General features: G+C 43.3%; 1 protein-coding gene across 1 annotated transcript; it reads right to left on the bottom strand.

Moving 5' to 3' along the window:
• Positions 1-9,587: 9,587 nt before the first annotated feature.
• On the bottom strand, positions 9,588-11,140 carry LOC115123745 (noggin-3-like). The gene has a single exon (XM_029653096.2). It carries the CDS (start codon positions 10,544-10,546, stop codon positions 9,875-9,877), a length of 672 nt encoding a protein of 223 aa, XP_029508956.1. The 5' UTR covers positions 10,547-11,140; the 3' UTR covers positions 9,588-9,874.
• Positions 11,141-13,360: the final 2,220 nt, after the last annotated feature.

The raw sequence follows: 13,360 nt of genomic DNA, 5'->3' as shown, positions 1-13,360 counted from the left end.
GGAACCATATTTAGGTAGCCTGAGTTTCACTTTGTAATTTGTGGGTGATTGTTCCTGCCTCTGTGTAGTGTTCACCAGATAGGCTGTAATAGGTTTCACGTTCCGTTTGTTGTTTTCGTATTTACAGTTATTTCATGTATCGTTCCGTTTTCCTTCATTAAAGTAACATGAGTAACCACCACGCTGCATTTCGGTCCTCTCTTTCGACAAACGAAGAACGTCGTTACACATATTAAATAATTAGTTAGTTGGAGCCAGCATGTTAAATAATTAGTTAGTTGGAGCCAGCATATTAAATAATTAGTTAGTTGGAGCCAGCATATTAAATAATTAGTTAGTTGGAGCCAGGAAGTTAAATAATTAGTTAGTTGGAGCCAGGATGTTAAATAATTAGTTAGTTGGAGCCAGCATATTAAATAATTAGTTAGTTGGAGCCAGCATATTAAATAATTAGTTAGTTGGGGCCAGAATGTTACAGCATTAGTTAGTTGGAGCCAGCATATTAAATAATTAGTTAGTTGGAGCCAGCGTGTTAAATAATTAGTTAGTTGGAGTCAGCAGGTTACAGCATTAGTTAGTTGGAGCCAGCATATTAAATAATTAGTTAGTTGGAGTCAGCGTGTTAAATAATTAGTTAGTTGGAGCCAGCATATTAAATAATTAGTTAGTTGGAGCCAGCATATTAAATAATTAGTTAGTTGGAGCCAGCATATTAAATAATTAGTTAGTTGGAGCCAGCATGTTAAATAATTAGTTAGTTGGAGTCAGCATGTTAAATAATTAGTTAGTTGGAGCCAGCATATTAAATAATTAGTTAGTTGGAGCCAGCATGTTAAATAATTAGTTAGTTGGGGCCAGAATGTTACAGCATTAGTTAGTTGGAGCCAGCATATTAAATAATTAGTTAGTTGGAGCCAGCGTGTTAAATAATTAGTTAGTTGGAGTCAGCAGGTTACAGCATTAGTTAGTTGGAGCCAGCATATTAAATAATTAGTTAGTTGGAGTCAGCGTGTTAAATAATTAGTTAGTTGGAGCCAGCATATTAAATAATTAGTTAGTTGGAGCCAGCATATTAAATAATTAGTTAGTTGGAGCCAGCATATTAAATAATTAGTTAGTTGGAGTCAACCTTTTAAAGCATTAGTAGCGGGCATTCGCCTCCCTCTGAGGTCAGTAATAGAGTTCAGTAGGGGTCCCAGGACCTGATGTTATAATTGTCTCAGTGACTCAGAGGGATGGGAAGGTTTACCGCCAGATCCTGAGGTGAGGTTGTCTAGCATGTCGTCTTGTCTGCCACAGGGAGAGACAGACACAGTTATTAAGCCCACACAAAGCCCCTCGCTAAAGCCACAGGCTTCCAGGACACTCAATTTCCTCTAACTCTCTTACCCTTTCTGTTTCTATCTCACTGAACCTCTTTGTTTGTCTCTCTGACCCTCTGTTTCTCTCTCTCTCTCTCTCTCTCTCTCTCTCTCTCTCTCTCTCTCTCTCTCTAACCCTCTTATTTTGTCTGTATTACCCGCTGTTTCTCTCTCTCCCTGACCCTCTGTCTCTCTCGCATTATCCTCCCTCTAGTGGTGATGTGCAGCTCCGACAGCATTATCCTCCCTGTAGTGGTGATGTGCAGCTCTGTCAGCATTATCCTCCCTCTAGTGGTGATGTGCAGCTCTGTTAGCATTATCCTCCCTCTTGTGGTGATGTGCAACTTGCACACTGCTCTGGCTGCATGCTGTTTCCAATCACTTCCAATCACTTGAAATGACTAACAGTATATCAAATACGTTGAAGAACTAACTTAAACCCAATTAGTACAAAAGCTGTGTCTCTCTCTATCTCCCCACCACTTCTCTAAGGTTCATTTCAGGTCGATCCAGTCGTGTATCTGTCTATTCTCTGGCAGAGAACGTAGTAATGGAAATGAAGTCCTAGAGAACACAAGCTCATTGTGACCGTGTGGTATGGCGAGATTAACACAACGGAATATTGGAGAGAGACGATCGGGATGGGCAGGTGTGTGTGTGTGTGTGTTCATGTCTGCATGCCTATGTTTGTGTGTGCCTGGTTTGTGTGTGTGTGTGTGTGTGTGTGTGTGTGTGTGTGTGTGTGTGTGTGTGTGTGTGTGTGTGTGTGTGTGTGTGCCTGGTTTGTGTGTGTGTGTGTGTGTGTGTGGTGTGTGTGTGTGTGTGCCTGGTTTGTGTGTGTGTGTGTGTGTGTGTGTGTATTTCGGTATCAGGGATAACAATAAGGCTAACATGCCAGTCATTGTGAGTAAATGACAACGGGCTGTAGCAGCTTAACGTCACCACCTAGGTCAGAGAAGTATAATCACTGGGGTTTTGCTAGGGCAGGAGTCAAACCCACACCTCTGGTGTTGAAAGCACCATCCCTCAACCAACCGAGCCATCCACTTCATAGGGGCTGCGTAAAGGGCTCATAGGGGCTTCGTAAAGTGTTCATAGGGGCTTCGTAAAGAGTTCATAGGGGCTTCGTAAAGAGTTCATAGGGGCTTCGTAAAGTGTTCAGTGGGGCTGCGTAAAGGGCTCATAGGGGCTTCGTAAAGTGTTCATATGGGCTTCGTAAAGAGTTCATAGGGGCTTCGTAAAGTGTTCAGTGGGGCTGCGTAAAGGGCTCATAGCTTACTTGTGAGAACTTCTCCCTAGCTGTGTGTCTGTCAGTCTGTTTGGGTCTGAAAGATGACAGTCTGCCCAGAGAGACTCAAACCCTCATTAATATTCTGAAGAGATAATTGCTTAGCGTTCCTCAGCTCTGTGCAAAGAGAAGGAACGCCAGCATTTCTCCAATATAAATTATTCATACAACTGGGAATGTTTGAAAATAGGTGTGTAGTAAGCAAATATTTTGGACCGTCCGATGAGCGCAGTTGAGGTGACTGACGTAGCTAAGAGAATATATGGTGGAGTGAGGCTACATGGTCAGTATGTGTGTGTGTGTGTGTGTGTGTGTGTGTGTGTGTGTGTGTGTGTGTGTGTGTGTGTGTGTGTGCGCAGCCAGCACAGAGACATACTGACATGTCTGTCACAGAGGTAATGCCCTCAGCATTAGTTTGTGTGTGTGTGCGTGCGTGCGTGCGTGCGTGCGTGCGTGCGTGCGTGCGTGTGTGTGTGTGTGTGTGTGTGTGTGTGCGCGTGCGTGTGAGTTTCCCTCTGTGTGAATTCCTCCTTTGCCACTAGATGTGACCGCCAGCTATAGAACTGTTAAAGGGAAACTCGGCTATAACTGCATTTTCCTACTGAACCGAAACAGAGTAGAGGTGCGTGCTTGAGGTAATATGAAGACACTGTCTGATGTCCGGAGAATATATAAATATATATTTATATATATGTATAAATACATTTCATCATCTGTGACCTCTTTTTATGTGTTATAATTATGTGAAAGGAACAATAATACTTTATCTAATGAGAATTTAGGGTTTAATTGTATTCATTGAATGATCAGTGTGAGGAATGTCGCATGTAATGTATCACCTACCATGTTTAGTTTGAGTGTGTTTCAAAACTATACCATCATTTCCCTTTACTTTGCATGAACGAATGAACGTTTTGAACACTTCTGTTCGTGATAAGGGTTACTTCTAAAATGCTGAGCGCTAGAAAAGTTTGTTGATAACATTCTATGTTATTTTGCCCTCTTCGCTGAGCTAAAGATGGCTCACTCTTGAAACCTCAGAAGACTGTCTGTTTTGCCATCTCTGGTGTATGAATGGAGCGCTGAGAATCCTGACACAGAAGCTGCCATGACGGATGACATTCCCTATCAGACCTGGCAGTGCCAACCACCACACAACACAAGCGCACACACACACACACACAAGCACACAGACATCAAAGCCTGGTCTGACCTCGGCCTGCATACCTGCCTAACCCTCCACCGATAACGGTCTGTTTGAAACCCAAGAATACCCACCTTCTCCTCGATCCCTCCTTTGCTTCCACCTCACTCCCTTCCTCTATCCCTCCTTCGCTTCCACCTCACTCCCTTCCTCTATCCCTCCTTTGCTTCCACCTCACTCCCTTCCTCTATCCCTCCTTTGCTTCCACCTCTCTCCCTTCCTCTATCCCTCCTTCGCTTCCACCTCACTCCCTTCCTCTACCCCTCCTTTGCTTCCACCTCACTCCCTTCCTCTACCCCTCCTTTGCTTCCACCTCACTCCCTTCCTCTATCCCTCCTTCGCTTCCACCTCACTCCCTTCCTCTATCCCTCCTTCGCTTCCACCTCACTCCCTTCCTCTATCCCTCCTTTGCTTCCACCTCTCTCCCTTCCTCTATCCCTCCTTCGCTTCCACCTCACTCCCTTCCCCTATCCCTCCTTCGCTTCCACCTCACTCCCTTCTTCTATCCCTCCTTTGCTTCCACCTCTCTCCCTTCCTCTATCCCTCCTTCGCTTCCACCTCACTCCCTTCCTCTATTCCTCCTTTGCTTCCACCTCACTCCCTTCCTCTATCCCTCCTTCACTTCCACCTCACTCCCTTCCTCTATCCCTCCTTCGCTTCCACCTCACTCCCTTCCTCTATCCCTCCTTTGCTTCCACCTCTCTCCATCCTTGATGATTGAAAGCAAAACAAGATGGGCATTTGAAAGAGAGCTCCAATGACCTGGGCTATGAGTGGATTTGGGAAACAGGACAAAGAGACATCAGAGCAAGATTTCAGGTGCTTAATTGTGGAAACTAATTGAAGTGAAAAACTATTTGATGAGGATGGAATTTAAAGTTTTAGATGTTATTGATAGCTAGATGAAAGGGTAACTTGCAACAGCATACAAAGGTAGGGAAAATTCCCTTGACTTGTTAACCTCATTCAAATGGTTGTGGACATAACAAGCTAGTTGACATCATCAATGAAATCACTGCAATTCTGTAAAAGTGAAGTTGGGGATAAAACAGGCTTTGAACTTTGAAGAGGCAATTAAAGGTGGAAGTAGTATTATTCTTATTAGATAGTATTTTAGTTTACTTAGCATGCTGAGTGTGTGGGTGCAGTGGGGGGGGGGGGGTCATTGAGTCCGATCCAGGAATTGTAAGAGATATGATCCAATTAAAGAAAGAAAAAAGAAACCGAAAACATCATGACACAGACCCTTTGGAGGGCATGTGCTCAAAAGAAAAGAAAAAAAAGGGCAAATTCACACAACTGCGTCATTGACCAATGATTACAAGAAGAGGGGAAAGCATCACCATCTGAGAAGTTAAATATTTGTGAACTGGAGTAAATTCAGCAAATATTAACAATAAACAACACACTTTCAGTCAAAATAGAAGATTGTAGGGAGAGGTTTGGGGGTGGGGGCGCTGCAATGTTTTCGCTGACATGGGGAAGCTATTATTAGTACACACAGCACCCCTACTTCCCAGGGTTGTGGTAAGAAATACTGTAGTCTATCATTACTATATCCAACCCAACTCCATTTGTTACACTCATGTATCCCAGTGGTTTGCAAAATGTTTGACTCCAAACCTGTGAAAATGAGTGGTTCAAAACCTGCGACCCCCGCGCACGCACATGCACGTGTGCACAAGCGCACTCGCGCTTATAATCGTTGCGCTAATGTAGTCTGTCATTACAGCCTTGAACGGTGACGTATTTTCAAAACCCAAGATTGACGACTGAAATGAATTGTTTTAAATTAAATAGTTTTACTGCTGCATTTGGAGCTGAAAGTCATTCATGTTAGCAGCCAATATCAACAATGGTTATACTGTATCATGTCTCTTCTCTGGAGTCCACAAGAGCAAAAACAAAGCATACGACCAACTTGTAGCAGTGGTTGCCGGTTCAGATGGATAGCAGGTTCTGTCTGCACCGCGCCCTCACGTTGGAGGGCAGCCTATCTGCAGAGTGCTCGTTGCCAGCCGGGTAGCCCTGTTTTTCCTCACAAATATCATAATAAATTCGCCAGAATATGTTCATCCCGTAATATTGATGGCAGTGCGATTTTCCAGCTGTTTATCTTTAGACATATAGCCAGTAGCCACCCAAACGAGGCCTATCTGAAATAAGACAATTATAAATCAAATAACCAGGTAACCTGTTGTTCTGGCAAAGATGAGTCGGTAGTAGATTGCTAAACTGTATTTTATATGGATGATAAACGTAGGCCTACTCTGTTTTTGCGTAACTGGAGGAAATTAAACTAGTTATTTCTGGTCACTAGTGTGGATATGAGCGCCCGCCTTTACACGTCAATGCTGATGACTGGCCATTGGTCAACAATCAAAGATGTGCAACTTTTTGGTTCTGAAGCATAGATGGGAATTTAATGACGACTTGTAGGCAATGGTCTCAGAACAATGACAAAATCTATATAAAAACAACAAAACATGTTTTTTTTTTGGGGGGGGGGGGGGGGGGGATTATACGACCACCGAAAAGGGCACTTTGGAGACTGGAAGGGCATAGGGACATGTTCCCTATCTGTGCACGTGCCTGACGATCATCATGACACGGTGTTAAAGGATGTGGAATCAGCACTATTAAAACAGGAGGACATGACTCTGAGCTCCACATTCCATTCCCATGAAAGATTTGTGTCAGAAAAGTACTCAACACTTTTAACACTGGCAAAAAAAACTCACTGTCCTCTCTCTCTCTGTCTGGTTGGTGAGGAGAGTGAAGTCATTTTCTTTTTTTTCTTCATCTCTCTCTCTCTCTCTCTCAGACCTGACATAACCCGAGCAGCAAGACTGTTTTTAAAAACATTTTAAATATTTTTACATGTGATCATCCCTCCAGCCCCAGTATGTATTTGAGGCGCCATGCAGCTTAAATGAAGGAATCTGAAAATGAAGGTATTTAATTTATAATCCCTTTACAATGAGCCTTCCCAACTGTCAGGGCATAGCGGCATGGGATGTGTCCCAAATGATACCGTGTTCCCTATTTAGTGCACAATATAAGGAATAAGGTACCATTTGAGACGCAAATATGGAGCTGGCGTCGAGCAGGGGAAGTGAGACCACACCACTGCTTCCCTGCACTAGGCAATCCAGGTTACACCCCTACATTATAATAAACAAGCCGGTTGAAGTTATAAATTATAAATTGATCCCATCACTACTATCAATATAAGGCACCTCGCGTTGTTGTTGTTGTACATGTGGACGTTATTGGTGCTGTAGTTATATAGCCAATAAAAATGTCCTGAACTTCTCGACCACATAAATAATGAAACACATGTATTGGCTGCCCTGTCTGTGTTACTCCAGTAAAGTTCTTAGGGCACTCATATTGATATAGTATAATATAGTATTGGTATAGTATAACCACATACTATGGCGTATGTTCTTCTACTTTAGTTTCACAGTCCTTGTTTGATTACTTTGGTTCGTGACTCCAAAAGGTTCACACATAAGCTTCGCTGCTGCTTCAGAAAACTGTTGAAATGAAGAAGAAGAAGATCTGGAGAAAGCAGGAATACTTCAGTTACACTTGTTAGAAATAATCAAAAGGTGTGTCTCGGCTTTGCTCCCCTCTCAAAGCAGCCGTACTCTAAGCACACGGGCATACAGAAAAACAAGTCCCTGGCAGGCAACTGGTGTCTCTACAGACAGAAAATGTCATTCATCTCGCTCCCCTTTCCTGAAACAACGTGTACAGTCAAATATAACGTATATTGAATTGGTAAAAGGCTCCAGTAGTAGCTTTCATCAAGAGGTAGTGTAATGAAATGAAACAGTGTTGCCCAGACCAGGTCCTGCTCATGTTGTTATGAGCTCCTGGCTTGCCTGTGGACTCACATTGGCTTGCTTCCATTCCACACTTTCTATTTCACACGCAGTAAAACAGTACCTGTATTTGAACTGTGAATAAAAGCCATTCTGATTGAATGAAAGATTGGTTTGCTGAACTTAACTTAATGGTATTTGTGAGAAAAAAAAATATCCATAGCGTTATAAAGGCAGGTTATAAAAGAGAAAAGTCCACATTCACTGAAGCTATAGTCTCTTCAGTTGGTCGCAGCAGCCGTCACGGGTTTGAAAAAGACGTGTCAGTGAGTGTGGGTTTTCCCCATTCTCATCACACAAGGGAAGTTTTCTGATAGAATTCACACTTATTGAAAGTAGTCTCTAGATAGTTCATTCATTTTGTAGCAGCAGCAGCAGGTCACAAGCAGCAGGTTTGAAAAAGGACTACTGTCTTTCAGTGTGTTTAACTGTCTCATCTTTCTCAAAACGGTGTCCAGGTGCGATGAGAATACTCAATGGGACTGAGTGGTACAATACACAAACAACAACAAAGCATCCTACTCATGTCTAGGCTATTATAGTGTAGAATACCTCTGTCTGCCAAAGTGTCTGGACCTTTCTGGCACTTGAGGTGGTGACTTTGCCATATAACTGCAGGATTGTTGGTTCAAGGCCTTTGGAGATGAAGTTAGACTTGCCATCTGGGGTTTGAGGAGAGCAACCAGGAAAAGGGCTGAGGAGAATAGGGAAAATGAATCACCAGTGTACCCACAGAGCACCTACTAAGCGGAATAAAGGAAGAAGGGAAGGGGCCCAATTGGGAAGAGGCCCAAGAGGGAAGAGGCCCAAGAGGGAAGAGGCCCAAGAGGGAAGGGGCCCAAGAGGGAAGGGGCCCAAGCGGGAAGGGGCCCAAGAGGGAAGAGGGAAGAGGACCAAGAGGGAAGAGGTCCAAGAGGGAAGGGGCCCAAGATGTAAGGGGCCCAAGAGGGAAGAGGGAAGAGGACCAAGAGGGAAGAGGTCCAAGAGGGAAGACGCCCAAGAGAGAAGAGGGAAGAGGACCAAGAGGGAAGAGGCCCAAGGGGGAAGAGGTCCAAGAGGGAAGGGGCCCAAGAGGGAAGGGGCCCAAGAGGGAAGAGGACCAAGAGGGAAGAGGCCCAAGAGGGAAGAGAGAAGGGGCCCAAGAGGGAATAGGCCGAAGAGGCAAGAGGCCCAAGAGGGAAGAGGCCCAAGAGGCAAGAGGCCCAAGAGGGAAGAGGCCCAAGAGAGAATAGGACCAAGAGGGAAGAGGACCAAGAGGGAAGAGGCCCAAGAGGGAAGAGGCCCAAGAGGGAAGAGGCCCAGGAGGGAAGAGGCCCAAGAGGGAAGGGGACCAAGAGGGAAGGGGACCAAGAGGGAAGAGGACTGAGATGTGCCAATATCTGTAGCTACAGGACAGATGTTGAGAGCAGAAAGGTTCCATGTTAGACATGTATATGTGTGGTCAGCAGCTGAATAATCAAAGACAGTACACTAAAACTTTCCCTAAACTTTTCCCACAACCACAGTCTGCATAGTCTGTAAGGCCCATTTCTTTTTTTCTTTCTTTTTTATATAGTCTAAAAAGAAAATCTGGCCAAATGTACTGCAATTTGAGGACAAAGGAGATGTAAACAAAAAGTCCTTCCCAAGTGTCATCTGTGTGGGTTTATTTGAACTGTGGCTACATGAAACATAAAGCATAAATAGGTTGGCAGTTACTCTTATTTTACATTATTTACCCACCAACTTTCCCTTTATCCAGTTTCACAAGCTCAATTTACATTTGGGCTAATTTTGCCACATCAGAGGTCAATAAAACCACGTATTTATTTGTTCTTCCCAAACAATGGAAAATAGCTGTTAAGTCCTTCAATAATAGTATTTTAATGGTTCGCAATGCGAAGTGCTCTTCTTCAATATAAATATAAAGATACATCACATTCAAGATATGTTCAACAAATACAGTAGATGCTGGTTATATTGTAATAATAATACTGACCTTTCTACAAAGTGTGTCATCATAAAATTAAATGGCGCCATACACACATAAAATATACATTCTTACACCTGGCAGTGCATATAAAAAACAATCATGTAACTATGATTTTTTTTTAAAGAAATAATAATAACAAAAAAATCATTTCAGTTTATTTCAGTTCGAGCAGGAGCATTTGCACTCAGATATAATGGGGTACTGAACTGGTATCCAAGCGCATTTCAGACCTCCTTTTCTCTGCAGGCACCTCCATCTTAAGATCGTAAAATGGGCCGATTTGGCAGGTTTGCAAAGCATCCCTTCAGGGACCGAACAAGAACGCTTAGTGTAGCAGCTCCCCACCTTCACGTAGCGCGGCCAGAATCTGTTCCCGAGGTCGTTCCATGTATAAACAACTGGACAGAAGGTGTAAGACCACAGCCACAGTTGCAGCCTTCTTCTGAGTTTTTTACTGGGCTTGTGCTTCTTGCCTTGCTGGATCTCAAACTCAATGGCTTTGATCTCTTTGGGCATCGCGACGGATGGCTTCTGACGCATCTCCGAGTCGCCCAGGTCCTCGTTGCCCGAGTACTTGTCCTCTGGCGGGGTGATGGACATGAAGTGGGGGTCGAAGTGACTACCCAAGTTGGATCTTAGTTCGGTCTCGTTCAGGTCCCGTTCTTTCGGATCCAGGACAGGGTCTGGGTCCTCTTTGAGCTCCACTATAGGGAGAGTGTCGCTGGGGATGGGACGGAGGAGGTAGTAGTGTTGGCACATGCCCTCCTCTATCCTAAACCCGAGGGACAAAACCAGCATGGACATGGCCAGGAAACAGTACGAGTTATCCATATCTCTATCTGGTAACAATAGTTCCAAGTGATATAGAGTACAATATAAAAAGTAGAATCCTTATACGGTAGAAACGATCATCCGTTTTCCCCCGGGGTTCGGTGTGAGTGTGTGTGTGTGCGTGTGGAGTCCCGTGGCACCCCGTAGTCCAGCGCCTGTCGTCACGCACGCGCTCCAACCGGTGATCTGTTTCTCAAACTCCGGGAAAAAACATGCCTCAAAAAGTTTCAGCTGGCTGGAATTTAGTCACCATAGCAACCGGTGATTGCAGTCTGAGAGAGGAAAGTTGATGCCCTGAGCCAGAGGAGAGTTTCGCTGCGTAACTTTAGAGTCCATGACACGCGTCTGAATGGATAGAACGTAGCCCTTCACTGTTTTAACAAGGCAACAAAAAAACGCACATTCAAAGCACTTTCAACAAAAACGTTATACCAGACCCAGCGGTGTCAGTAGCATGATTCGCCCTGGCTGCATTTCCACTGTGCTTTCCCGTGCGTAAAGTGCGTCAGGTCCTGGTTTCTCACTAGTCTTAGAGTTGGGTCCTGTTGGTTTCTGGGTGTCCGCATGTTGTCTAGGGCTAGATGATGCACTGGCCGTTGCCGGACACCAAACTGAGCCCCGCCTGGCTCAGACGATATATCCATGTGCGCGGTGATGTAATCATCCCTCCCCACCACCAGTAAAACGCAGACATGAGTAAGCCTATAGCTCATATCTCTCCAAATGTATCGTTGCAAACTTAATTGATGCGTTTTCCTAATAAAAATAAATATGACTGATGCACCCAAACCGGGCATATTAGATTCTAGTGCAATAACACGTAATTGTCTTAGCTGTCTGATTCATCTCATACATTGAATACCAGCGGTGTCATAAATCAAGGAACAGTTCAAGTTCAACAGCTGAGGCGCCGAAAGCCGTCTCTTCTAGACTGGCAAACTGCGAGTTATTTTTTTAAATGATGGCTGGTGCCATAGCAATGTTTATTTTATATCTCTCTCTCCAGTTAGATGCTCTCAACGTGAGTTTAGACTCATCCAGGACGGGGTGAGAGTGAGCAAAGTCCTCCTTTTCATTACCAATATTATTTATTATTTTCATTACCAATATTATATAACCTTTTCATTTGACATCGACGCCTTTATTGATTTCTTTTCTCATTTTTTTTTGTCCCGGACACAAAATGGACAAAGAGTTTAATTGACAAAAACATCCCTTTAAGGAAAACGCACATTATTTCACATGTGCTGATGTGGATTTTCACATATGAAATCCTGTGAAACCATGTTTTTTTTTTTTTTTTACAATTCGTATGTAATGATATTTCACATGAAGTTTTACAGGTGATGCCCTGCAAACAAAAATGTGTTGTATGCTTTTAACATAGTTTTCAACTTAAATATTTGACATACATTACTGCATCGTGTATATTTATATATACATGTAATGTCCTTACCTGAGATTTGAACACAAAGCCTCTTGATTCAAAGGATTCCAATCTTTCTGTTACACCACCATACCCATGTTGGTGACTGATTTCACCAGTATTTATACACTTCAGACTGAGCACATTTCAGCTTTGTTTAAAGAAAAATACACTAAATAAAAACTATTATATCTATCATAGAGATTCAGGAGGAACATTAAAACAGAATAATATGCCCCTCTGACATTAGACAGCTATACAGAAAAACCTCAAATTGCTGAAATAAATTATATCAATAATGAGAGAATTGTCCGAAAAACGGATACCTGAAATAGGTGCAGATGACGATATTTTGCTAAGTGCAGAGATGTGTTATAGGTAATGAATGTTTAGTGGAATCCTACAGGCTTTGCGGCGCAGAGGAGAAATCAGCGTACTGGTGATGACCAGGTTGACTCATAACCTGCCGGTTTATGGTCATGAAACATTGTATGTGGCGAGCGGCTTGAATAAACATAAAACAATACATTTGAAAAAATCCATAAACGTGTCATTCTTGTTTTATCTATTGGCTACGTTGAGGTTTTTCTTTAATTATTCAAGGTTATCTGGCATTAAGCTTTAGAGCCTAACTGTATGCACGTCAAATCAGCTAGGTCACGCGAGATACAAGTATTCAACATCCATCTGTCTAAAGATGTCGGGAGATGACGTGGGAACCAGCCACTAGGGGCAACAGTGAGCACTGTTACCTTCAAGTAGGATTCGGGTTTGGTGGATGGGTATATGTATCTGCCTCTGATTCCAAAGATTGCAAGTTTGAATCCAGCTATAGAAATTGAGTGATAGAGATGTGTAATTTAGCTGATAAATACATGTCATAAAGGTGAATAATATTGGCTCCTGGCTGTCTGTACGTCTGACTGTCTGTGCGACAGCTGAGGATGCGCAGGGACGCAGATTTGAGAACACTGGCTCTGGGTCTGTCGTTACAAAGTTTATTCGATGCTGCTAGCTTGAGCTTCTGAATGAAATTATTTATATGATATGAGAAAAGCTCCAAAATGGAGAGTTGCAAATGAAGACTAGGGAGGGCCATAAAAGCAGCCTAATGTTTGGGAAAGATTTGGAGAAGTGGTAAAAAGGATGATAGCAGTGCTGTAAATAGGATGATACCAGTGCTGTAAAAAGGATGATAGCAGTGCTGTAAAAAGGATGATAGCAGTGCTGTAAAAAGGATGATACCAGTGCTGTAAAAAGGATGATAGCAGTGCTGTAAAAAGGATGATAGCAGTGCTGGCACACAAATTCGTCACGAGATGAGGACTTCAAATAGGCCTAGGGAATGTCAAAGGAACTGTAGCTTACTGTTTAGATGGGTTAAATGG

This window comes from Oncorhynchus nerka, linkage group LG16, assembly GCF_034236695.1.
Source record: "Oncorhynchus nerka isolate Pitt River linkage group LG16, Oner_Uvic_2.0, whole genome shotgun sequence".
In the NCBI taxonomy this organism is placed as follows: Eukaryota; Metazoa; Chordata; class Actinopteri; order Salmoniformes; family Salmonidae; genus Oncorhynchus; species Oncorhynchus nerka.
Note: the sequence above shows the minus strand (reverse complement) of the source record. Positions and strands in the feature narration are given on the sequence as shown.

Excerpts from the sequence above, each read along its gene's own strand:
- LOC115123745 (XM_029653096.2), bottom strand. The coding sequence starts at position 10,546 with ATGGATAACTCGTACTGTTTCCTGGCCATGTCCATGCTGGTTTTGTCC.